Source organism: Chiloscyllium plagiosum, chromosome 32 (genome assembly GCF_004010195.1).
Source record: "Chiloscyllium plagiosum isolate BGI_BamShark_2017 chromosome 32, ASM401019v2, whole genome shotgun sequence".
Lineage (NCBI taxonomy): Eukaryota > Metazoa > Chordata > Chondrichthyes > Orectolobiformes > Hemiscylliidae > Chiloscyllium > Chiloscyllium plagiosum.
In genome coordinates this window covers 21570736-21597416 of record NC_057741.1, presented here as the reverse complement: position 1 = coordinate 21597416, position 26681 = coordinate 21570736, and the positions used below count along the sequence as shown (strand labels likewise).

The 26681-nt window shown below is 39.9% G+C and overlaps 1 protein-coding gene across 1 annotated transcript in view; it reads right to left on the bottom strand.

The window, feature by feature from the left end:
• The window catches only part of sclt1 (sodium channel and clathrin linker 1), a 112792-nt gene that overhangs the window by 27188 nt on the left and 58923 nt on the right, over nucleotides 1-26681 (bottom strand). Inside the window, exons 15-20 of the mRNA XM_043674192.1 lie at nucleotides 25252-25323; nucleotides 20025-20099; nucleotides 14674-14819; nucleotides 12247-12439; nucleotides 8010-8206; nucleotides 6822-6900 (exon numbers count right to left, since the gene is read on the bottom strand). Coding sequence (XP_043530127.1) covers nucleotides 6822-6900; nucleotides 8010-8206; nucleotides 12247-12439; nucleotides 14674-14819; nucleotides 20025-20099; nucleotides 25252-25323 — 762 coding nt within the window. The remainder of the gene's footprint in view (nucleotides 1-6821; nucleotides 6901-8009; nucleotides 8207-12246; nucleotides 12440-14673; nucleotides 14820-20024; nucleotides 20100-25251; nucleotides 25324-26681) is intronic.

Below are 26681 nucleotides of genomic sequence, written 5' to 3'. Positions count from 1 at the left end.
TGAATTAACCTTGTTTAACAAAATAAGTTAAAGATTTCATCAGATCAAAGGAAATAGCTTGTAAGAATGTCAAAAATATTGGTAAACCTGAAGACTGAGAGTAATTTAGGACCCAGCAAAACTGTTAAGGAAAGGGAAAAGAAAAAATGAATGCAATCCAGTGAGGCACATATGGTCAGACTTTAAAAGCTTTATCAATTTGTGATAGGAGGAAGATTACTAAGGATAAATCTTGACAAATATAGGTGGAAATAGAAGATTTTATAGCAGAGAATAGGGAAATGGCAGAGAAACTAAATGTCTGTCTTCATGGAAGAATTATGGAGGGTTTCAGCAGCAGGAAGAGTGGGGGCCTCGACCAGGGGGCTGGTGGGAAGGTAAATCACGGGGCCCTCCATTTTTGTTTCAGCAGCAGGAAGAGGAGGAGCAATGACCCGAAGGCTGACGGGAAGGTGAGTCACTGAGTTAAAAGCTTACCTTTAGCATTGGGGCCTGCCATTTTTGTTTGAGCAGCTGGAAGAGCGGGAGCATCTACCACGGGTTTGATGGGAAGGTGAATCACTGATTTAACAACTTACCTTGTTAATAGGCGTAGCGCAAGCTAAGTAGGTAGGACACGCTAAGTAGGTAATAAATGAAATAATATATTTGGGTGGTTGCATTACCCAAAACACTTCTTAGGTAGTGTCACCCACCTATCCTCCTCCTCAAACCAAAGAAAAGGTTCTGTGTGCTGTATTGGTAAGGTAACTAGTTTTTAAAACTTTTTTTATTTTTCTACAGTCTCGTTGGGAATTTAGAATAGTGGGAGTGATTGAATGCTCCTCCCGCAGAATGTGGGAGCTAATGATCACCACTAGAGTCCCACTGACTTCCTCTGCAGGAAATGCACCCAACTCCAGCTCTTAGAAAACAGCATTAGGGAACTGGAGCTGGAGCTGGATGAACTTCAGATCATTCAGGAGGCAGAGAGGGTTATTGAGGGGAGTCACACCTGAAATGCAATAAAAAGGCAGATGGGTTACAGTCAAGGGACAGAAAGGGGACCAGCAGGCAGTGCAGGGAGCCCCTATGGCTTTTCCTCTCAATAACGTATACGTTTGGATACTGTTGGGGGGGGGGGGGGGTAGACTTACCAGGGGTAAGCCATGGGGTACAAGTCTCTGGCACAGAGTCTGTCCCTGTTACTCAGAAGGGAAGGGGGGAGATGAGCAGAGCATTAATCACTGGGGACTTCATGGTTAGGAGGATGGATAGGAGGTTCTGTGGGAATGAGAGGGACTCATGGTTGGTATGTTGCCTCCCAGGTGCCAGGGTTCGTGATGTCTCGGATTTTGTTTTCGGGATCCTTGAGGTGGAGAGGGAGCAGCCCCAAGTCGTGGTCCACATAGGCACTAACAACATAGGTAGGAAGAGAGATGGGGATTTAAGGCAGAAATTCAGGAAGCTAGGGTAGAAGCTTAGAGCTAGAACAAACAGAGTTATTATCTCTGGTTTGTTGCCTATGCCACGTGCTAGCGAGGTGAGGCATAGGAAGAGAGTGGATATGAACATGTGGCTACAGGGATGGTGCAGGAGGGAGGGTTTTGGATACCTGGATAATTGGGGTTCATTCTGGTGTAGGTGGGACCTCTACAGACAGGGTGGTCTACAGCTGAACAGAGGGGAACCAATATTTTGGGGGAGCAATTTGCTAATGCTCTTCGGGAGGGTTTAAACCAATTCAGCAGGGGGATGGGAATCTAAATTGTAGTTCCAGTGTTCAGGAGGTTGAGAGTAGTGAGGTCAGAAGTGAGGTTTCAAGGTTGCAAGTGCTCACCGGCAAGCAGGAAGGTAGTTTGGCAAGTGTCTACTTCAATGCCAGGTGCATCCGGAATAAGGTGAACTTGTAGCATGGGTTAGTACTTGGGACTTCGATGTTGTGGCCATTTTGGAGGCATGGATAGAGCAGGGACAGGAATGGTTATTGCATGTTCCAGGATTTAGATGTTTCAGTAAGAACAGAGAAGATGGTAAAAGAGGGGGAGGTGTGGCATTGTTAGTCAAAGACAGTATTACGGTGGCAGAAAGGATGTTTGAGGACTCGTCTACTGAGGTAGTATGGGCAGAGATTAGAAACAGGAAAGGAGAGGTCGCCCTGTTGGGAGTTTTCTATAGGCCTCTGAATGGTTCCAGAGATATAGAGGAAAGGATAGCAAAGATAATTCTGGATAGGAGCGAGAGTAACAGGATAGTTGTTATGGTCATCTTTAACTTTCCAAATACTGACTGAAAAAACCATGGTTCGAGTACTTTAGATTGGTCAGCTTTTGTCCAATGCGGGTAGGATGGTCTCCTGACACAGCATGTAGACAGGCCAACAAGGGGCGAGGCCACATTGGATTTGGTTCTGGGTAATGAACCTGGCCATGTGTTAGATTTGGAGGTAGGTGAGCACTTTGGTGATAGAGACTACAATTATGTTTACTTTAGTGATGGAAAGGGATAGGAATATACCACAGGGCGGGAGACATTGCTGGGGGAAAGGTAATTATGATGCAGTTAGGTAAGATTTAGGATGCATAGGATGGGGAAGGAAACTCCAGGGGTTTGGCACAATTGAAATGTGGACTTTACTCAAGGAATAGCTACTGCATGTCCTTGATAAGTATGTACCTGTCAGGCAGGGAGGAAGTAGTCGAGCAAGGGAGCCGTGATTTATTAAAGAAATTGAATCTCTTGTCAAGAGGAAAAAGAAGGCTTATGTTAGGATGAGACATGAAGGCTCAGTTAGGGTGTTTGAGTGTTACAAGTTAGCCAGGAAAGTGCTAAAGAGAGAGCTAAGAGCCAGGAGGAGACGCGAGAAGTCGTTGGCAGATAGGATGAAGGAAAACCCTAAGGCTTTCTATAAGTATGTCAGGAATAAAATGATGACTAGTGAAAGATTAGGAGAATCCAGGACAATAGTGGAAAGTTGTGCGAGGAGTCCAAGGAGATAGGGGAGGTGCTAAATCAATATTTTTCGTCAGTATTCATGTTGGAAAAGGACAATGTTATCGAGGAGAATACTGAGATACAGGTTACTAGACTAGTAAGGATTGAGGTTCACAAGGAGGAGGTGTTAAGCAATTCTGCAAAGTGTGAAAATAGATAAGTCCCCTGGCCGGATGGATTTATCCTACGATTCTCTGGGAAGCCAGGGAGGAGATTGCAGAGCCTTTGGCTTTGATCTTTATGTCATCATTGTCTACAGGAATAGTGCCAGAAGACTGGAGGATAGTAAATGTTGTTCCGTCGTGAAGAAGGGGAATAGAGATAACCCTGGCAATTATCGACTAGTCGGCCTTACTTCGGTTGTGGGTAAAGTGTTGGAAAAGATTATAACAGATAAGATTAATAATCATCTAGAGAGGAATAAGTTGATTAGGGATAGTCAACAGGGTTTTGTGAAGGGTAGATCATGCCTCATAAACCTCATTGAGTTCTTTGAGAAGGTGACCAAACAGATGGATGAGGGTAAAGCAGTTGATGTTGTGTATATAGATTTCAGTAAGGCGTTTGATAAGGTTCCCCATGGTAGGCTATTGTAGAAAATATGGAGGCATGGGACTGAGAGTGCTTTAGTGGTTTGGATCAGAAATTGGCTAGTTGAAAGAAGACAGAGGGTGGTGGTTGATGGGAAATGTCCATCCTGGAGTTCAGTTACTACTGGTGTACTGCAAGGATCTGTTTTGGGTCCACTGCTGTTTGTCATTTTTATAAATGACCTGGATGAGGGTGTAGAAGGATGGGTTGTAAAGTTGCGGATGACACTAAGGTTGGTGGAATTGTAGATAGTGCTGAAGGATGTTGCAGGTTACAGAGGGACATAGCCAAGCTGGGCTGAGAGGTGGTAAATGGAGTTTAATGCAAAAAAGTGTGAGGTGATTCACTTTGGAAGGACTAACAGGAATATTGAATATTGGGCTAATGGTAAAAATCTTGGTAGTGTGGATGAGCAGAGAGACCTCAGGATCCATGTGCATAGATCCCTGAAAGTTGCCACCCAGATTGAGAGGGTTGTTAAGAAGTCATAGTGTTTTAGCTCTTATTGGTAAAGGGGTTGAGTTTTGGAGCTACGATGTCATGCTGCAGCTGTACAAAACTCTGGAGTATTGCGCACAATTCTGGTCATCGCATTATAGGAAGGAGGTAGAAGCTTTGGAAAGGGTGCAGAAAAGATTTACCAGGATGTTGCCTGGTATGGAGGGAAGGTCTCATGAGGAAAGGTTGAGGGACTTGAGGCTGGTTTTGTTAGAGAGAAGGAAGTTGAGAGGTGACTTAATTGAGACATATAAGATAATCAGAGGGATAGACAGGGTGGACAGTGACAGCCTTTTTCCTCAGATGGTGATGGCTAGCAGGAGGGGACATAGGTCTAAATTGATGGGTGACACAGATAGAGGACAGATGTTAGAAGTAGTTTCTTTACTCAGAGTGTAGTAGGGGTGTGGAAAGCACTGCCTGCAACAATAGTAGACTCGCCAACATTAAGGGCATTTAAATGGTCATTAGATAAACATATAGATGCAAATGGGGTAGTGTAGGACAGATAGGCTTCAGATTGGTTCCACAGGTTGGCGCAACATCAAGGGCTGAAGGGCCTGTACTGTGATGTAATGTTCAATGTTCTATGATGTGAAGGTGCCGGTGTTGGACTGCGTTAGACAAGGTCAAAAATCACAGGACACCAGGTTATAATCCAACAGGTTTATTTGAAAACACTAACTTTCAAAGAGCTGACCTGATGAGGGGGCAATGCTCCAAAAACTAGTGTTTTCAAATACACCCGTTGGACTATAACGTGATGCTGTGAGATTTTTGACCTTTATGGAAGATACATAAAATCTTCTAGAAATACTCAACAACCAAAGGCCTTGTGTAACTGAAAAGCTAAAAAGAATTAGTATTAGCAAAGATTAGCTGGATTGAGGGTTGATAAATCTCCTGGACCAAATGAACTTCACCCCAATGGGTTTAAGGAAGTAGCAATAGAGATGGTGGCTGCATTGATAGCTACCTTTCATCATTCTATTGAGTTTGGAAAGGTTCTTGCTGACTGGATGGTAGCAAACATAACTCCACTATTTAAGAAAGAAGGAAGGAGGAAAATCAATATCCATTAGTTTAATGGTCATAATAGGGAAAATATCAGAACCTATAAAGGATGTGAAAACTGAACATTTAAAAGAAGAATAGCAAGATTGGGCAGAATCAACATTGATTTATGAAGGGGAAAACATGTTGGATTTTCTGATGAAAATTTTACTTGTGGCTAGGTAAAAGATAATCAGTGGATGTGGTGTATTTGGATTCTCAGAAGCTTTTGATAAAGTCCCACAAAGGAAATTTGTAAATTAAATTTGAGTGCACAAGATTGGGGCAACATATTACAATGCATCGTTAAAGAACAGAAAGCAGAGAGTAGGAATAAAGAGATAATTCTCAGAATTGCAGGCAGTTATTAGTCGAGTACAGCAAACATCAGTGCTAGATCCATAACTGTTCAAAATCTGTTTCAATTGTAATATTTCCAAATTTGCTAATGATGCCAAACATTAACAAACAAGAGGAGAAGGCAAGGAGACTTCAAAGCAACATAACAGGCTAGGTAAATGGCCAGAACATGGCAGATGGAATAAATTATAAGTGTGAAGTTAATCACATTGGTAGAAAAAACAGAAAGGGTGAGTATTTCTTAAGTGGGTGAGAGGTTAGAAGTGCAGGTGTCTAAAGAGATCTGGGTGTCCTTGTCTATGCATCACAAAACTCTAGCATGTGGGTTTGGAAGACAAACAGAATGTTGGCATTCATTTTGAGGGGATTTTAGCATAGAAATAAACATGTCTTGCTACAAGCTGAGATCTCACCTGGAATACTGTGAGCAGTTTTAGTGTTGCTATTTAAGGAAGATAGCTTCTTGCTGTAGAGAGAGTATATTGGAGGTTCACCAGATTAATCTCTGGAATAATAGGATTGCATTTAAACATTGGATTGAAGAAATTGGGTCTGTATTCTCTAGAGTTTCAATGAACAAGAGTGATTTCAGTACAACTTGCAAAATTTGTACAGGTTATGACAAGGCAGAAATGGATACGGTGTTCCTCTTGGATGATGATTCGAGAACCAGGAACAAAATCTCATGCCAGTTAAGTCTGAGATGAAGAAAGTTTCTTTACCCAGGGGTTGGCGAATCTTTGGAAGCCCTTCCAGAAGGCTGTGTTAGCTTTATCAGTGAGCAGATTCAAGACAGAAATCAATAGGAATTTGGAAATGAATTACATTACAAACAAGTAAGAAAATGGCATAGAGAATTTGATCAGTTATGACCTTGAATGGTAGAGCTAACTGAATAGCCTACCTACTGTTCCTATGTTTCACACCACCAGATTCACATCCAATATAAACAAACACTGAAATGGTACAAACACAGAATTATTTTCACACTGACGTTTGCAACCCTATAAAACAAACAAAGGAACGAATAAGGGTGCAGTCAGTGGTTAGAAACTTATATATCATACTGTCTAAATTATAATGTTTTCTACAGTTTCTTCTAATAACTATTCTTCAGAATCAAATTTTTCAGCTGTAGCTTTACATTCAAGTGGGCAACATATATTTGAATTTGTCAAACATGTGAAGGACAATTCACCAAGACAGGTTTGGATTTAGTAACTGAAAGGTTGTGAAGTGCAAGTTCATTTCCAAGCTTCAACAATAAATGCGCACCAATGATAATACAAAACAAACAGGCTACAGGTTAGAGTGATGATTGAAATCATTGACAGCAATTATCTTACCTCTGTTATTTTCTCATGTGCAACCTCCAGCTTGCAAACTAACTCCTGGCAACGTTGTTTCTGTCGGGTTAGATCAGCCCTGTCAGCAAAGAAGAAAGAAAGACGGAAAACGTACTTCATTAGGAAGTTATTTCAGAAATGTGGTCATTCTTGGCATATTTAAACTACTATTTGGGGGTTTATAATCACCATTACACACAGTACTTGGAAAAATTCAATTATAATCATTACAAATCTTCTGATATCTTACAGAGAAGCAGAAAATAACGAAAGAATCAATCATATAGCTGGGGTTACATTTTTATTTTCAGCATGTGTGATTCATCAGCAAAAAAAAACAAAGTTCAGCTTCTGGTTACTTTTAGTAGCCTAGTCTGTTCTTTATTTTAGGTAAAATATTCTAACTGTGCAGGATCAGAAAGATCTAAGAGTCCCACAACAAAGTTAAAATGTATATGAAAAGAACATTAAAAAAGTGATTCTAAGTTTCATACGGAGAACATTAAATACAAAAGTAAATAAATGCTAAATTTGTATAAGCAATTGGTTATATTGTAGGTGGAGTATTATATAGTTCTGCGCATTGCATTATACATTTATTTAGGAGTTATGGAAAGAGTACAATCAGTTTATTTACAGATGGCTTGAATAATGAGGACATTTTTCAATGGAATGAAGAACATTACATGGGAGAATGTCTGATTAAGGTCTTCAAAATTATGGAAACACATTTTCACAAGTTGGAAAAAAGGTAGAAATTTCGGGTTACAAGATAAATACTTTTCAGTGTAAAAATTAGCTGTATAATTACATGTAAATATGTGCTATCATTCTTTGAATTACTATGAAACTTGTTGCTGGTGCTGGCCAAGGCAATGATGTGCAATGAAAGGTAGAGGTACTAAATCAAAGCCAAGGTGATGGGTGTAATGATGGGCTGCAAATCCTCTTCTGCCATTGTATGTGGCAAAGCTCATTTACTGCATGTTAGTTGAATCAAACGGTCAAGCAATGTTTAAATATTAATAAGAAAATGACTGAGAGGCATAGGTAGATTGCATGGGAGGGAGGCTTTGCACATTTTTTTGGCTATATTTGGCTGACCCCTTAAACCCTTCTCAAGGTCCTTCAAGGGGCTGCAGAATCTCTGGTTGAGCATCCCTGCCTCTCACAGCAGTGTTCACTTACTTCAGTTTGTTTTGTTTAGCCTCAAAGGCTTCAGTTAGTTTCCTGGTTTCATCTCTCCATCGGCTGGTTGCTTTTTGTTGTGCTGCCAATAAACGTTTCAGCTCACTGGTTGAATTCCGATTGGCATCCTCGAGTTCTCTTAGTTGGATTTCAAATCCATGTTCCTTTAGGGACAACTCATGTTCCAGGGTTGCTACCTAAATAAAGTGAAATTTAGGAATTATGAATACATTTTACTCTAATTTTGCTTGCATGCAGATGCCCAAATTGTGCACGATATTAATTTTTGCATTAAGACAAGGATTCCAATTGGACCGAAGGGTCTGTTTCCATGCTGTACATCTCTATGACTCTGTGACTCTAAGTTAGGCGATTGGCTTTATACAAGTGATCACATCTTATTGTGAATTAGTCTGATGGCAAACCTTTAGGCAGAATAAGAACCTTAGAACTTTGATTGCATTCAAATGGGAGCTGGCAAATGGCAGCAACCAGTAAAGTCAAATTTACAGTACATGCTTGTTGTGATCTAACTCTATTAAAAAATATATAAGTTCATTTTTCTGAATGTCTCAAGAGGTTACAACCTGCTCCATAAAATTCTTCAAACGGAAGAGACTGCCCTGCAGCTTCTAATGGCCTATTTCACTCGATGATCCTCTTATTGAATTTTACCTTGCAACATAGTTCTCCAGCTATTTAAACTCAGTTTGCTGTCCCTGTTCAGCTCAAATGAAAGACTCTCACCTATACTGGGGCTGGCCATGTAATACATGTGGAGGACTACTCCGTTTGTAGGTTCCAACCCATAAAACCACAGATGTGATGAGGAGGCAGCCTGAATACTCCTGGAGACAGGGTCAAAGTGGAGGAGATTGAACCGTTGTAGGGTGTGCCAGCCCATCATGGCTACACACTTCAGAAGGGCTGTTGAACTTAATTAACTTTGTTTCTTTATTTTTCTATTTTGTACCTAAAATTTTGTACCTAAGATGGTGCCTGGAACGGCACTTTTCACTGTACCGATGTAGTTCCGTACTTGAGTACACGTGACAATAAAATTGAATTATAAATTCAGAAATAGGCCGTTCAGCCATTAAGTCTATTCCAACATTCAATCAGACCACGGTTGATCTGATAATCCTCAACCCCACTTTCCTGCTTTTTCTCTATCTCTGTAGACCATAAGATAAAGGAGCAGAGGTCAGTCGGTTGGTTGGTCGGTCGATCTATCTCTGACAATGAGTTGGTCTCCACAGCCTTCTGTGGGAATGAGTTGCACAGTTTCACCACCCTCTGGCTGAAGAAAGTTCTCCTCATCTCAGTTCAGAAGGCTTGTACCTTCACTGAGACTGAGCCTTCAGGTCCTCGTCTCTCCTGCTAGAGGAAACATCTTCTCAATGCCCACTTTATCCAGGTCTCAGAATTCTGTAAGCTTCAATGATTCTGCCCTCATCCTTCTAAACTCTATCATGTATAGACCCAGTGTCCTCAACCGCTCCTCAAACAACACCTCCTTCATTCCTGGGATCATTCTTGTGAACCTCTTCTGGACCCCTCCAATGCCAGCACATCCTTCCTGAGATACGGGGCTCACAACATTCCACATGTGGGCTGACCAGAGACTCTTGAATTAGGACCCCCAAGTCCCTTTGTGCTCCAGATTTCCAAAGCCTCTCCCTATTTAGAAAACAGTCTATGCCTCTATTCTTCCTACGAAAGTGCACAGCCTTATACTTTCCCGCATGTATTCCAACTGCCACTTCTTTGCCTAGTCTCCTAGCCTCCCAACTTTCTCAACACTACTTGTCCCTCCACCTAACTGTGTGTCATCTGCAAACTTAGCAACCACGTCTCCAGTTCCTTTGTCCAGATTGTTAATGTGTTTTAACATGTACAGTTGTGGTTCCAACACTGACTCCTGCGGAACTCCACTAGTTACCAGTTTCCATCCTAAAAAAGACCTCTGTATTAAATGGACGAACCTTTATTCTGAGATTATGCCCTTTGTTTCTACACTCTCCCACAAGGGGAAACAACCTTTCTACATCTATCCAGTCAAGCTCCCTAATAATCTTATATATTTCAAACTCCACTGAATAAAGGCCCAACCTACTCAAACTCTCCTCATTAGAAAATTTTGCTATACCCAGGACCGGCCTAGTGAACCTTCTCTGGACTGCCTCCAATGCCAATATATCTTTCCATAGATAAGAGGATCAAAACTGTTCATAGTACAGGTAGTTCCGCTGTAACGAGATGGTTGCGTTCTTGTGCAACTCCATGTTATAGAAAAATTACACTTCAGAAACAGCATGTAAAGTGTTGGTGATATAATCGCATTACAGCCAATACATGTTTTAAAAGTTTAGATTAGATTAGATTAGATTAGATTAGATTAGATTAGATTAGATTACAGTGTAGAAACAGGCCCTTCGGCCCAACAAGTCCACACCGACCCGCCGAAGCGAAACCCACCCATAACCCTACATTTACCCCTTACCTAACACTACGGGCAATTTAGTGTGGCCAATTCACCTGACCTGCACATCTTTGGACTGTGGGAGGAAACCGGAGCACCCAGAGGAAACCCACGCAGACACGGGGAGAACGTGCAAACTCCACACAGTCAGTCGCCTGAGGCGGGAATTGAACCCGGGTCTCTGGCGCTGTGAGGCAGCAGTGCTAACCACTGTGCCACCGTGCCGCCCACCATTCATGGTTCATGCTTTAGAAACAGTGTCCCCAACTTGTCAACCCGTTTCGGCAAATTCACGTTAATGAAATGAGTGTTATTGCAGAACAACCTTATTCCAGGTGTGTCTGTCCAGTGCCTTGTATAGTTTTAGCAAGACCACCTTATTTTTATACTCCATTCCCTTTCAGGTGAAGATTCTATTTGTCTTCCCTATTTATCCAAGAATTTGGATGGTAGCTTTTTGTGATTCATGGATTGTGACCTGCAAGCTCCTGTGATGTAGCTTTTTGCAGTCTTTTTCTTTTTAAATAATATTCAGCTCTTCTATTCTTTCTGCCAAAGTGCATAACTCAAATTCTTCCACATACATATTCTACCTGCCAAGTTTTGTTCACTCATTTAACTTGTCTGAAACCCTTTGTAAACTTAGTGTCATCCTCACTTCTTGCCTTCTCACCTAATTTTGTTTCATCTGCAAACTCGGCATCGGGACATTCACTTCCAACATCTAAATTCTCCAAATATATCTGAAAGCAATTGTGGTCCCAGTACCAATCCCTTTGGCATTCTGCCAGTTACAGTCGCCATCCTGAAAATCTCTCTTTTATTCCAACTCTCTGTCTTCTATTAGTTAGCCAAACCTTTATCAATGCTAATGTACCACACCCAATTCCATGAGCTCTTTCCTTATTTATCAGCCTTCTATTCAATACCTTATTAAACATCTTTTGGAAATCCAAATACATTACATCAACTGTTCTTCTTTATCTATCCTGCTTGTTACCTCCTCAAAGAACTGTAATAAATTTATCAGGCATTATTTCCCCTTTGTGAAATCATACTGACTCTGCTTGATTTTATTGTATATTTGTAATTGCTCAGTTGTATCATCCTTTATAATAGACTGCTGGCATTTTCCCAAAGACAGATGTCAAGCTAACTAATCTATTGTTACCACTTCCTTTTAAACAACTGTTAAATTCATAGTTTTCCAATCTCCTGAGGCATTTCTCAAATTAAGGATTTGTGGAAGGTTACTACCACAGCACCCACAATCTCTCTAGCGACTTCCACTCAAACCTTTAAATGCAACCCCAATAGGTTCAGGGGACTTGTGTTCTTTAGTCTTATTAATCTTCTCAGTACTTTTTCCTCTAGTGACAGCTAGTGAGTTTCTAATCAGGCTCTTTAAGAATTTGATCCTTATGAAAAAAAATTGAAGAACAAATGTCTTTGGAATGGTTCAATATCAAAAGGCAAGGGAAAGTGCGATACATGGTCATTTCAGCAGAAATGCTGGAATGGCCTGATTTAATTGATTGCAGCAGCATAACAGAAGAGGGATTTAAAATTTAGCTGTTTGCCCAGTAATGGATAGAAAGAATCAAAATATGACTCACCCCAAATATTTGGCAAGTATTCCCAAAAATGTACATGAAAGTTTAAAATCAATGCCTTATAATGCTTTTCTTACCACTCAAATGAAGGATATATATAGTGTCGAACAGGTGAATCTTCCCTTCTTTCAAACTCTCCTACCTGCTGTCTGGCTTTCCTTTGTATGTCCAGACGAGTTTTCTTCAGTTCTTCCATCTCTTTACGAAGTTGCTCATTCTCTTTCTGTAACCTCAGTCGCTCCTCACTGACGGTGTCACAATCTCCACGAACAGACTCTAGGTTACTCTGTAGTTTTTGAACCATTTCTTGGCAACGGGACATTTCCTCCTCATAACTATAAAATGCACAGAATGGAAGGGAAAGTTAATCTTAACAGATATAATTATTGGTCATAATTTCTGCAATATTTATAGACGTGGAATATGCTTTTAAATGGTATTTTGACAGTGACTATTTTTAAAACTCCACTCTTCTTTCTGAGCGTTGTTTGAACTCCTTATTTAAGACTGAATATTCTTGTATTGGAAGCAGCTCAGAGAAGGCACACGAGTACGGTTTCCTGGGATGAAGGGGCTACCTTATGGAAAAGAGTTGAGCAGATTGAGTCTCTGTACTCATGGGAGTTTAAGAGAATGATCTTATTCAAAAGTGTAAAATTCTGAAGGAAGCATAACAGGCACTGAGAGGATAATACCTTGTGTGGGGAAATCCAGAACCAGGGACACAGTTTAAATGTAAGGAGTCTCCCAGTGAAGTTGACAATGACGAAAAAATTCTTCTCTGCAAGGGTCAACAGGTTTTAAAATTATTTTCCACAAGCAGCATGCTGACTGAACATTTCAAGGCTGAATTAGACAGATTTCTGATTAGCAAGGAATTGGTGGAACAGACAAGGTAGCACTGTTCAGGCCACAATCAGATCAATAATGATTTTATCAAATGGTGGGGCAGGTTCGATTGGTAAACAGACTATTACTGCTTCTGTTTCTTATATTCTTGTTTCTTTTAAAATGACAAACTGGAGGTGTCGTAAGAACTTACTTATAATTTTGCTTAAATTGTATACTTTTCACAACCATTCGTAACATATGTAAAGTGTGCTAATGTACGTATATTAATTTTGCACATCAAGTATAATCCAGTTTGCAGTGCCTTGAATAGCTCAATTTTCATAGAATCATGGAATCCCTACAGTGTGGAAGCAGGCCACTCAACCCATAGAGTCTACACCAACCCTCTAAGCATTCCATCCAAACCCACCCCACTACCCCATCCCGATAACCCTGCGTTTCCCACGGCTAATCCACCTAGCCTGCATTTCCCATACACTGAGTAATTTAGCATGGCCAAGCTACCTAACTTAATTTTGTTGGCGGGGTCTTCCTAACATTAACATCAATTGTGACCAAGAGTCAGTTCATTTAAAAACATGCAAGTTACAGTTCAAATTTAAGTGAAAATTCATCTGAAAACTTCAGAATAGCTTACATATCTTGATAGAAGAGACATAGAACAATCTTTCAATTCAGTAACATGTATTTATTTCTACAGTATCATCATAAATTATAATCAATAAAACCCGAATGATTCAAGGGCCAAGATGCAGTCAAGAATAAAACTACTTTAAAAGCAAACAAATGGTATTATTTGAAGTTGACATGAGAAAAGCAATTTAACTGATAATAATGTGAAACGAGCACCAACTATTCTTGCACCAGTGCGTTATACCGACCAACAGTACTTTGGATTGGCAGCTATAGGTCCAGTTCGTCAGGTTACTGAATTAATCTCAGTCATGTTGCAGTTGAATAACATTCTAATTGGATGAGTAAATACTAAGGTGAGAGTTGGCTAAGATGGCATCGCTTAATGGAACATATAGGAGTACTGAAAAGCTCTTGGACAAATTACTGATATTTTCTCAGTGCAAGGTCACTTAAATGAGTGAAAGCTATAACTATGTATTATGCAAACGGTGGATACTTGGATTGTAGAAACACCTGGTGAGACCACAACTAGGGTATTCTATCCAGTTCTGGTCACCAAACTTTAGGAGGGGTATGAGGGTCTTTTAGAGTTAACAATATGGTTACAAGGATAAGGAATTAAAGTTACAAGGTTACTTTGGAGAAGCTACAGCTGTTCTAGCTGGAGCAAAGGTGATCGAGGGAAGATTTGATTGAGCTGCAAAAGACAGTGAAAGGTTAGATAACATGGTCGTAAGGACTGGGTTCACAGATTTGAGGTTATAGACAAGAGATGCAGTAGTTATGTGAAGAGGAACTATTTAATATTGTGAGTGCTAGTGACCTGGAACTATTGCCAATGCAAGTGATGGGAGTCGAGTTAATCAAAAATTGCAAAGGAGTTATATGCACACTGGAGGGCAATAAATTTGCAGGGCTGCAACGATCAAACAAGTGGATGAGACTGAACAATTTACAGAGAACTGGCATGGACTCGATTGTCTGAATGTTCTCCTCTTATGTTGCAGAGATTTTCAGAAACAGTGAAATGGCATGAAAAATTGTGTTGTAACATAAATGCAGAAGGAAGGGATATTCTTACTTCATCTCAAGTTTCTTGATTTTGTTTTGTGTTGTTTGTAAACTAATCTGGAGATCATCTTTTGAACGTTCTGCATTAAGACATCGCTGGTGTAACTCATCAATTTTTCTATGATCTTCTTCAGTGCCTACGCCATTGCGATAAAGCTGAAACAGAAATGTTACACAAGAGAACTTCAAGTCCGGTGTTCACTTCGGGATTTTGAGGAAAAAAGCCAAGAAATTTAAAACAAATTGGAAAATTTGTCCCTTCAGAAAGCATATGGCCAATGAATATGACAGAAAAGGGTTGGACCACATGCTATTTATTGAACTTCGAAAAAAAAGACAAACAAAAATGCGATTTCATGTGCAAATCACAATATTATTTTTAATGTCCACAGGAAAAACATCTGGCATACTGTTCCTTGAAGAAAATTGGACCCTTGTCAGTGATAAGAATGACTTGCAGTACACTCTAAAGTTTGGAAGAGTGTCATGAGAAGCACTCTTTGCATGTGCTTTGTTAAACAATAAACTAAATTGCTTTAAAAACACTAGCATGGAACACATTTGAATTTGCTTGAGGTTTCATTGGTGTTTTACTTTGAGTAGCTGAGACATATAGATCTTGATCAATTGTCGATCCATATTGAATTAATTGATCACATTCAAGGTATTGGCAGTTGGTGCTGAAATTGGTTATCTACAAAAAAGATAAAATCAAAGTGATCTGTTCCTGCTCCTAATTACTGTCAAGCACACCTTGCTGCAAAGGTGTATGTGCAGAAATATACACACAAGGACTGCATTCAGGATCCCACTAACTTGTGGAAAGTCTTGCCCAAACATCTGTGAGCTGAGAATCAGCCAGTGAGTCAAAGGAAAATTCATGGCAGAAACCTGTGATTCTTACTAGATATCATCCTTGAATAGAAGGACAACTGATGACATATGTCAGTAATCCCCAGTCAGAATGTGTTTTGGCGTCTCTGTGGTTGAATAACTTCTGGAAACACATTTACAAGGCCACTTGTGCAGTGGGTGAAATACATCTGTGGAACCACAGTAAGCAGTCAAGACCTTAAGGATAGCAAATAAAAACTTCCAAATACAAACATGATTTCAGAAACAGACATGTGACTGGCAGATTTATTTCTATTAAATGTGGAACATTTCTTACTTTTGAACCATTATTTTATGATTTGTAGCTCTCACATTTATTATTCTCTTAATATTTCTTTCTGTTGGTCAGTATTGATCGGCATGAGGTTTAGTTACTATTAAATTTATTCTTGTTCTTTGATTTCTTATAATGAATTCCACCTTGATCACAGTAGTTCACACTAATTGCCCATGGACAACTATCCTTATCCTGTAGTTTTCAGCAATGGTAACAGCAGTGGATTGATTTTGTATTGTAAACTATGAGCATAGGATCTACATCAAATATGAACAATGTTGAACCTCAGGGTCAGAGCAATTAGTGTGTTAATTGTAGGAGGAAATGGAAGGGTGATAATTAAGGATTTTTTTAAACTTGCTGCTGAACAAGTAACTTAAAAATCAACTTAGTTATTTAACTTTAGGTACTGCTGAATGTATTTATTTTGGTGTCTTCCTCCTGAATCTGTCAATCTAATGGTCTTGCTCCATTGAAGGTACTCCTTTGGTTAGAAATAATTCGTCCACAAAAGAAAGCTTGGTGTGTTTTATTTCTGACAAATTCTCACTGATAAAATGAATTTGCTTAAATCTAAAAACAATCTGTCACCAGAAATTCATATTTACAGATGCACAGGTCTGAAGCAGAAAAGGCATTTTAATTAAGGCAACTAAAATGTAAAATTAGTACCCTCACACAAAATGATGTGCAGTACATGGCTTGTGGTACTGTTATGGATCAGATCAGCTCAAAAAACGTGTGTGAAAGGATTCTCATAAGGACTCTTGATGTCAATCGTAAAGGAGGAGATAACTGAACACCTGGAAACACAAAGCTCAATTCACTGTGTCAACACTGTTTCTTGAAGAGCAAGTCTTGCTTGACAAACTTGCTTGAGTTCTTTGAGGTTGTAACCAGCAAGGTAAAAACTGGGGATCCAATGGGTGTGGTATATCTAGACTTCTAGAAGACATTTGACAAGGTGTTCCAGAAGGTTAAGGGTAGAGCCTTATAGAGTACTGGCTGACTGATAGAAAGCAGAAGGATGGGATGAATGGATGTTTCTCTGGATGGCGAACTGTAAATAATGAGGTGCTGTAGGGTTCAGTTCTCAGATGTCAACATACACAATTCTTATAAATGATCTACAAGTGGGGAAAAAGTGTAACAGAGCAAAGTTTGTGGATGATACTAAAATAGGGCTGGGAAAGTAGGAAGTGATGAAGAGGCTGGGAGAATGGGCCAGAATCTGGCAGATGGAGTTAAATGTGGGTAAGTGTGAGGTTGTTCATTTTGGCTGGAAAAATAAAAGGTCAAATTATTATTTAAATAGGAAACTGATTCAAAGTGCGACACTGCAGAAGGATTTGTGCATGCATCACAGAAAGAAGGTGCAGCATACAATAAGAAGGGCAAATGAAATCCTGACATTATTGCAAAAGGACTGGATTGTACAAGTAAAGTTTTGTTAATATTATATAAGGCGTTGATGAGACCACACCTGGCATATTATGTCCAGTTTTGGTCTACTTACTTGAGAAAGGATGTGATGGCACTGGAGACAATTCGGAGGAGATTCACAGGCTTGATTCCTGGAATGAAAGGGCTGTCTTATGAGGAGCAGTTGAATAGCTTGGGCTTATACTTGCTGGAGTTCAGAATAATGAAGGGGCATCTGATTGAAGTATATGAAATACCAAACGATAAGGTGGACGTTGAACAGATATTCCCCCTTGTAGGACAGTCTCAAACAAGAGGGCATAGATGTAGAGTGAGAGGAGGTAGGTTCAAAACTGAGATGAGGAGTAAACTACTTCGCTCAGAGGGTTATGAATCTGTGGAGCTCACTGCCACAGAGTGCAGTGGAGGCAGAATCAATCAACAGGTTCGAAAAAGAAATAGGTATGTTCCTGATGAAAGCAAGATAAACGGCCAACGGGGATAAAGGGCCGAGGATAAGATCAGCCATGATCATGTTAATTAGCAGAGTGGGCTCGAAGGACTGAATTGCTGATGTTCCCTCCTAATTTCCATGTTCCTACGTTCCTCTCAGATTTAAGGCAACAGTAATTCATTTTACAGATACAGCTTTAAATATAAGATACAAATCAACAAGGATTTGCAGAATATAACCACAAATTAAAGTCTGTGAGTCACCCTAAAATTACTAGCAATTGATGGGACACAACTGGTAAACCCACGCAAAAACCTATCTTACAATTAGCTTCTTTTTAAATAACTTGTTCTTGGGATAAGTGTGACAAAGGCAAGACCAGGGTTATTGCCCATCTCTGACAAGGTAGTTATAGACCTTCTCCTCAACTCACTGCATTCTTGTTTTGATAGTACTTCTGCAATAGTATTTAGTAGAAAATTCAAAGATTTTCATCTAATGACAGTAACAGAAAAGTAACCTATATCTAAGCCAGATTGCTGTGCAAATTGTTGAGAACTTGAAGATGATTGTTCATCACCTTGATGCTTATTTTTCTCAGTGCTGAGGATTGAAGAATGAAGAGGTGCTTCAAGTAAGGTTGATAAGTTAATGAAGTGTGTCCTGTGGACTTTACATACTACAGCAATAAAGTTCAGGCAGTGAAGAGTTGAATATTGAGTCCAGAAATTGGGATAAGGGATCAAACTAAATGTGTTTCATGAATGGGGTAACGCAAAGAAATGGCGTTTGTTGAAAGTTTAAGGGAGACTGCTGAGCTTTCTCTTGTTTAAGGTCATTACCTAACAATTAGAAAGCATAAAATTTATCACCTACGTCATTCCATGTTTGGAGTATTTTTACGTTTCATCTGGGCTGCTTCATGATCAAAGAAATTGTGAACAAAGTTGATTACTGCAGAAACAAATACAGCTTCACTATTGTGTTATCAGTAGCGGATGTGGAGGAGGTCTGGGTGGTATGCTCTCAGATGGTCAGTGCAGATGCTATGGGCCAAGTGGCCTCCTTCTGCACCATAAGGATTCTATGATTCTAAGTATGAAACCAAGGAGAAATACAAATTGACAGAAAGGGGGAGGGGAAGAAAGAGAGAAAAAAGTTAAAAGACACAAAAATGGAGCAACATAGGTTCTAGAAGTCATCTTATTTCTGAGATATCTTACACAAACAATTAATAAGGTCAAGGCTACTGCTAACTGAGATTCACACTGAACAAAAATGTCATTTGCAAACTGAATTAATAATCCATGGTTGATAATAGTCCCCTTGGTCTAATCAGTTTATGCTCTACACAAGTTTGTTCCCACAATATTTCATCTAACATTACCAGTATATTCATCTACTCCATTAATATATATGCTATTTGCTTTTATTTCTCCCTGAGTGTCACATTTTCATAATTCTTTGGGTGAACAAATTTCTCATCAAATTCCCATTAGATTTATTCAAGTTATATCTATGTTTGACTTATATTTATGACTTCCTAGGCTTGGAACTGTCCCAGAAGTGGAAATATTATTTTCCATGTCTACCCTATCAAACCCTTTGAAAGAGATTTATAACACTATCAGTTTATCCCTCAGCCCTCTCGCTGATTGTGAAAGCAGCCACTACCTATTTGGCCTCGGCTCTGATAAAATTCTTGTTGCTCTGTTGCATATTCTCCAATTCCACCATACTCTTTATATAATATGCCAGGTGTGGTCTGACCAGATGCTGACACAAGTTTACCTTAATTGTTCTGTTTTTCAATTCCATCCATCTAGAAATCAGCCCTAGCAGCTGTTTTAGGTTTTTCTGGGAGGACTTTAACATCTCTGAATGGGTTGATTAGAAAATATCGATTAACCTGTGTCTCTACTTTTAGTATGTGTGTTTTTACTGCTATATCCTTTTACTCCTCTATCCCATTCATCTCCTTATTATTCAGGCAATATACAGCAGGCATATTACAAGAGGACATTGCAGGAATACAAAGTAAAAGAAGAATGCAAAAGTATTTAACATAAAAATAGAGAGACTGTCAATTCTATAAACTGTTAATCCTTGGGAAGAAACAGATAATATATATCACTTTACTGCCATCATGATAAGGATACACACAGCACACATGACAAGTTCCATCCCTTTAACTCAGTCTAGCTTACTGCTGGTAAAGACAGAAAATGAGACTGAAGAGAAAAACAAGCATTGCAAAGTGTGCAAAAATCAAAAATTTTAAAAATAAAACATACTAGAGTGTGATTTGTTTTACCTTTTCAAGTTCCTCTTCCAGAGCTCGCTTCTCCCTTATTATCCTTTCAATTTGTCCTTGTTTATCACCACAGTTCTATTAAGAAGCATATATGTTACAGTAAATTGGCAAAGACATTAAGCCTGTTCTTTAAAAGAAATATCAGTTTGTGGTGGACACCATGATCACCTTATCCAAGGTACGACACAATAACACAGTGAATAGACTTCAGGAAATTTTAATATTTATCTTGTCTTGGTTGATATTGGCTGGCTGATCTGTATTTCTTTCTTTCAAAACAAAAAGTGTGTCCAGTGGTGGATTGACAAATCATGGAAATCTGTGGCAACATCTTAGGTTCGATATTATGAGATGCTTAGTTTTATGAGACACCCAGCAGAGCATGAACTCAGTAGTCAGAGGGAAATTGAGAAACAAACTTGTCAGGAGATCTCAGCTATCTGTAAGAATAATAAGGTAGTTATGGTAGGGGATTTTAACTTTCCAAACATCGATTGGGACTGCCATAGTGGTAAAGGTTGAGATGGAGAGGAATTTGTTAAGTGTGTACAAGACAATTTTCTGATTCAGTATGTGGATGTACCTACTAGAAAAAGTGCAAAATTTGATCTACTCTTGGGAAATAAGGCAGGGTAAGTGACTGAGGTGTCAGTTGGGGAAGCACTTTGGGGCCAGCGACCACAATTCTATTCATTTTAAAATAGTGATGGAAAAGGATAGACCAGATCTAAAAGGTGAAGTTCTAAATTGGAGAAAGGCCAATTTTGACGGTATTAGGCAAGAACTTTCGAAAGCTGATTGGAGGCAGATGTTTACAGGTAAAGGGACGGCTGGAAAATGGGAAGCCTTCAGAAATGAGATAACAAGAATCCAGAGAAAGTATATTCCTGTCAGGGTGAAAGGAAAGGCTGGTAGGTATAGGGAATGCTGGATGACTAAAGAAATTGAGGGTTTGGTTAAGAAAAAGAAGGAAACATATGTCAGGTATAGACAGGATAGATCAAGTGAATCCTTAGAGTATAAAGGAAGTAGGAGTATACTTAAGAGGGAAATCAGGAGGGCAAAAAGGGGACATGAGATAGCTTTGGCAAACAGAATTAAAGAAAATCCAAAGGGGATTTACAAATGTATTAAGGACAAAAGGGTAACTAGGGAGAGAATAACGCCCCTCAAAAATCAGCAAGGTGGACTTTGTATGGAGCCACAGAAAATGGGGGAGATACTAAATGAATATTTTGCGTCAGTATTTACTGTGGAAAAGGATATGGAAGATATAGACTGTAGGGAAATAGATGGTGACATCTTGCAAAATGTCCAGATTACAGAGGAGGAAGTACTGGATGTCTTGAAACGGTTAAAGGTGGATAAATCCCCAGGACCTGATCAGGTATACCCGAGAGCTCTGTGGGAAGCTAGAGAAGTGATTGCAGGGCCTCTAGCTAAGATATGTATATCATCGATAGTCACAGGTGAGGTGCCCGAAGACTGGAGGTTGGCAAACGTGGTGCCACTCTTTAAGAAGGGTGATAAAGACAAGCCAGGGAACTATAGACTGGTGAGCTTGACCGCAGTGGTGGGCAAGTTGTTGGAGAGAATCCTGAGGGACAGGATGTACATGTATTTGGAAAGGCAAGGACTGATTCGGGATAGTCAACATGGCTTTGATCGTGGGAAATCATGTCTCACAAACTTGATTGAGTTTTTTGAAGAAGTAACAAAGAAGATTGATGAGGGCAGAGTAGTAGATGTGATCTACCTGGATTCAGTAAGGCGTTCGACAAGGTTCCCCATGGGAGACTGATTAGCAAGGTTAGATCTCATGGAATACAGGGAGAAGTAGCCATTTGGATACAGAACTGGCTCAAAGGTAGAAGACAAAGGGTGCTAGTAGAGGGTTGTTTTTCAGACTGGAGGCCTGTGACCAGTGGAGTGCCACAAGGATCGGTGCTGGATCCTCTACTTTTTGTCATTTACATAAATGATTTGGATGAGAGCATAAGGGGTACAGTTGGTAAGTTTGCAGATGACACCAAAATTGGAGGTGTACTGGACAGCGAAGAGGGTTACCTCAGATTACAACAGGATCTGAACCAGATGGGCCAATGGGCTGAGAAGTGGCAGATGGAGCTTAAATTTAGAGAAATGCGAGGTGCTGAATTTTGGGAAACCAAATCTTAGCAGGTCTTCTCCACTTAATGATAAGGTCCTAGGGAGTGTTGCTGAACAAAGAGACCTTGGAGTGCAGGTTCATAGCTCCTTGAAAGTGGAGTCACAGGTAGATAGGATAGTGAAGAAGGCGTTTGGTATGCTTTCCTTTATTGGTCAGAGTATTGAGTACAGGAGTTGGGAGGTCATGTTGCGGCTGTACAGGACATTGGTTAGACCACTGTTGGAATATTGCATGCAATGGTTTAGGGTGAGAGGGGAAAGATATAAAAGAGACCTAAGGGGCACCTTTTCACGCAGAGGGTGTTATGTGTATGGAATAAGCTGCCAGAGGATGTGGTGGAGGCTGGTACAATTGCAACATTTAAAAGGCATCTGGATGGGTATATGAATAGGAAGGGTTTGGAGGGATATGGGCCGGGTGTTGGCAGGTGGGACTAGATTGGGTTGGGATATCTGGTCGGCATGGACAGGTTGGACCGAAGGGTCTGTTTCCATGCTATACATCTCTATGACTATATTTTCTCATTATTTCACTCCTTAAAACACAAGATAAATTATTTCCTGCAATAGTACAGCATGGATAATACTTTTAATAGCATAAAATAACTGCCAAACTATCTCATCACTTGAGCACTATATAATTTTATTTTCCAGTAACAAAAATAAACAATGACACACTCACAGAAGGAACAGACAACATCTTTTTATAAGAGACATTGTAATAATTGGTTTCTAATCGCTCTAAATTTGTACTGAGAGATTGATTGTAATGTAACAACCATTCTATAACATTGTCTGCCTCTACACCTACAAAGCAAATCTGCCACTGAAACCACTAGGACTGGATTTTACATCCTTCTGTCAGCTGTGTTTTTTGCAGACATGTAAAATATATAAGGTGCCTAGTCAACCAACTCTGACTCAGGAGGGGTGAACAGTAAGTCTGCCCACTTTAGGACTACTGATGCCTTTAAGATGCCAATTAGTATCCACTTAAGACTCACAATCTACCTCTAGTCCATTTTCTGCAGGGCAGTGGAAGATGGACAAGGTGGAAAGGCTGATATTTCAATCAAGTTGGTGAAAAAGGAGAAGTGGAAAAATCATCTGAGGGGTACCCTGTGTGCCTCAGGAGCAGCGTCTCCAAGATCACATCCATATATTGTGCCTCTCTGCCTGGCTTTCAAAAGCTAGCCCCTCACCCCTTGCCCTAAGGTTTGTGATACATCTCCACCCCAAAAAAGCCCATAGCTACCTGGGGTCTAGTGCCCATATTTGATCTTCATGGGCCTAATTGAAGTTTCAGCAGCTCCCTTCATAATTTTGACACTCATGGGACTGAGAGGGCAGGACTTCCTTCCACTGAGGGCCAGACGTCAGATCCTTGGATCGTTAAGGCCATCACAGTTTATTATTGCTTTCAAAGTATCTTTTCTTCTGGGAAGCTGGACAGAATGGGATGGAGGGAGAGCTCATCCAAAAAATGTGCTGTGTAGGTCTGGAAATGCCGGTGTTGAACTGGGGTGTACAAAGTTAAAAATCACACAACACTAGGTTACAGTTCAACAGGTTTAATTGGAAGCACTAGCTTTCGGACACGCTCTGAAAGCTAGTGCTTCCAATTAAACCTGTTGGACTGTCACCTGGTGTGGTGTGATTTTTAACGCTGTCTAGATCCTCTCCTGTAATGCCCTACTCACCATTGCTGCCATCCATGCTGTCTCTTAGCGCCCACTATTACTCAAATATGAAATCTTCATATCCCATTCCTTTGTAGCCTTCACACTTAGGTCCACTCGTGGCTCAGATTTAAAATGCACTGTTATACAATTAAGTTGTACCACCGCTTTAACTTAGAGGGGAAGGTGATGGTGCAGTGGGAATGTTACTGGATTAGTAAACAAGGGGGTTTAGCTTAACAGGTCATCTCCTCTGCCCTGAAGCTCTTCAGCCACGTCCTCAAACAGACTCGCTACCACAGCCACATCTCCTTCCTCAGCACCTGTCTACGGAACCAACTGACCCTGCATGGACTCCGGACTACGTTCAGACCAACAAAATTTGGACCCAACCAGGACAACCAGTACCTACTCATTCCTGAAGAAGGGCTTATGCCCGAAACATCGATTCTCCTGCTCCTTTGATGCTGCCTGACCTGCTGCGCTTTTCCAGCAACACATTTTTCAGGTTTAGCTTAACACTCTGGGGACATGAGTTCAAATCCTACCATGGGCAAAACTTTAAGGGTGACATGGTGGCTCAATGGTTACCACTGCTGCCTCAGAGCGCCAAGAACCCGGGTTTGATTCCTGTCTAGGGCGACTGTTGTTGTGGACTTCGGGTGGGTTTCGTCCGAGTGCTCCGGTTTCCTCCTAAAATCCAAAGATGTGCAGGTCAGGTGAACTGGCCGTGCTAAATTTTCCATAGTGTTAGGTGCATTAGTTAAGGGTAAATATATAGGGTAGGGGAATGGGTCTGGGTGGGTTACTCTTCGGAAGGTCGATGTGGACTTGTTAGGCTGAAGGGCTTGTTTCCATACTATAGGGAAGCTAATCTAATCTAAAACTCCAACCAACTCAGATCTCACGTATCTAATGTCTTGCAGCATTATAATCCTACTCCTCCACAGCCCTGAATACTGTTCCTCTGAGCTTAGCCTTTTGTGCATATCCTTACTTCTTTCACAATTCCAATAGCAGCCATACCTATAGACTGTATTACAGCACCCTGCCTCACTATCTTCTTTACCAATTTATACATTTCTCTGAAACACCTCTAATCAAACTTTCAATCACTATGCACCCCCCCACCCCTTAATATCGCCTTCTACCTTCCATTTTTTTCCTGAAATGTCAGTAGGTGCCTTGGAATAATTTTCAACATAAAAAAGTACTACAATTGTCTTTGCAAAACCATTGCCTGATATATTTTTCATCAGTGAATCTGATGAGGAGAATATTTATGTTTGAAAAAACTGGAAAATTGCATCAATACTGGATCAACACCAGCTGCTTTTGCCTCAGTTTATTTCTTCTGAATATCAGGTAAGCCTACATACCATTTGCATATCAGACAGTTCTTCAGCTAAACGGGAAATTTGTACATTGCTCTGTTTCCTAACATTTTCAACCTGTAACGGAAAGAAAATGCATGTTTTTATCTCATTCATAGGATTTAATCTTCTTAAAAACACCAAGGTTTTAATCTCTGCTTATTTTAGCAAACACTTTATAATGGATTAAACTACAGCTCATTTCTTCAGATAATGACCTATTAAACTCAAATCTATTTACATTTTCATATTTAACTCTAAAAGCTCAATTGTTGATTGATTCATTCTATCAGCACTGAAGAATAGTTTGTGTTTATGTTTAAATTTAGCTTCCACTGGTAGATACAATGAAACAAATGCTCCATCTTCTGCTGGATTATGCTTTGACAAGATAAACCTTCCAATTCCATGCTTGGCATAACTCAGAATTTAAAATCACACAAATCAGGATAATCAATCATAAATGGCTGTGACAGGTACATCACAAAAAGGAATTGGGTTACTTTTCAATAGAGTGATTTAATGCTCTTGGTCTTATTTTACAAGTGGATTCAACCAATTGCTCTCTTCAATTATAAATATATAAATTAAACAGCAGAACACGTCACACCAAAAGTCTTCAACTGACTGCTGATCTTACAAATCTTCAGTGGCCTGTGTTCAAGCCCTACCTGCTCCAGAGGTGTGCTAGCATTTCCGAATAGAATGATTAAAACAAACTCTTATAAATCATCACTATCAAGGAAAGGTCAATTTATTGGACTTGAAGTAACTGCTGCAGCAGCAGAATGAGGGACATGGATAGGATGAATCTCCAAAGTCTTTTCTCCAGGGTAGGGGTGTCCAAAAGTAGAGGGCATAGATTTAAGGTGAGAGAGGCAAGATTTATAAGGGACATAGTGAGCAAGCTTTTCACACCGAGGGTGGTATATGTATGGAATGAACTGCTAGAGGAGTTGGTGAAGACTGGTACAATTACAACATTTAAAAGTTAAAAATCACACAACACCAGGTTATAGTCCAACAGGTTTAATTGGAAGCACACTAGCTTTCGGAGCGACCTCCTTCATCAGGTCCTAACACAGAATTTATAGCAAAAATTTACAGTGCGATGTAACTGAAATTATACATTGAAAAATTGATTGTCTGTTAAGCCTTTCATCTGTTAGAATACAGTGATTAGTTTCACTTCTTTCATATGTAAATCACAAAACCTTTTTTTAAAAAGGTTGCATTCTCGGGTTAGCTGTTAACAATGGTGATAGCGAGACAATATGTTGAAGGTGTTGGCCCCCTGTGTTCTCTGTCTATGCCATGATGTTTAGATCGATTCTAATCTAAAAAGTGAGATAATGGAGTTTTACATAAATTCATGCAGTTTTTGAGCTCAGAGTTCTACATGAATGCATGCAGTTTTTGAGCAAAGTACAATGTAA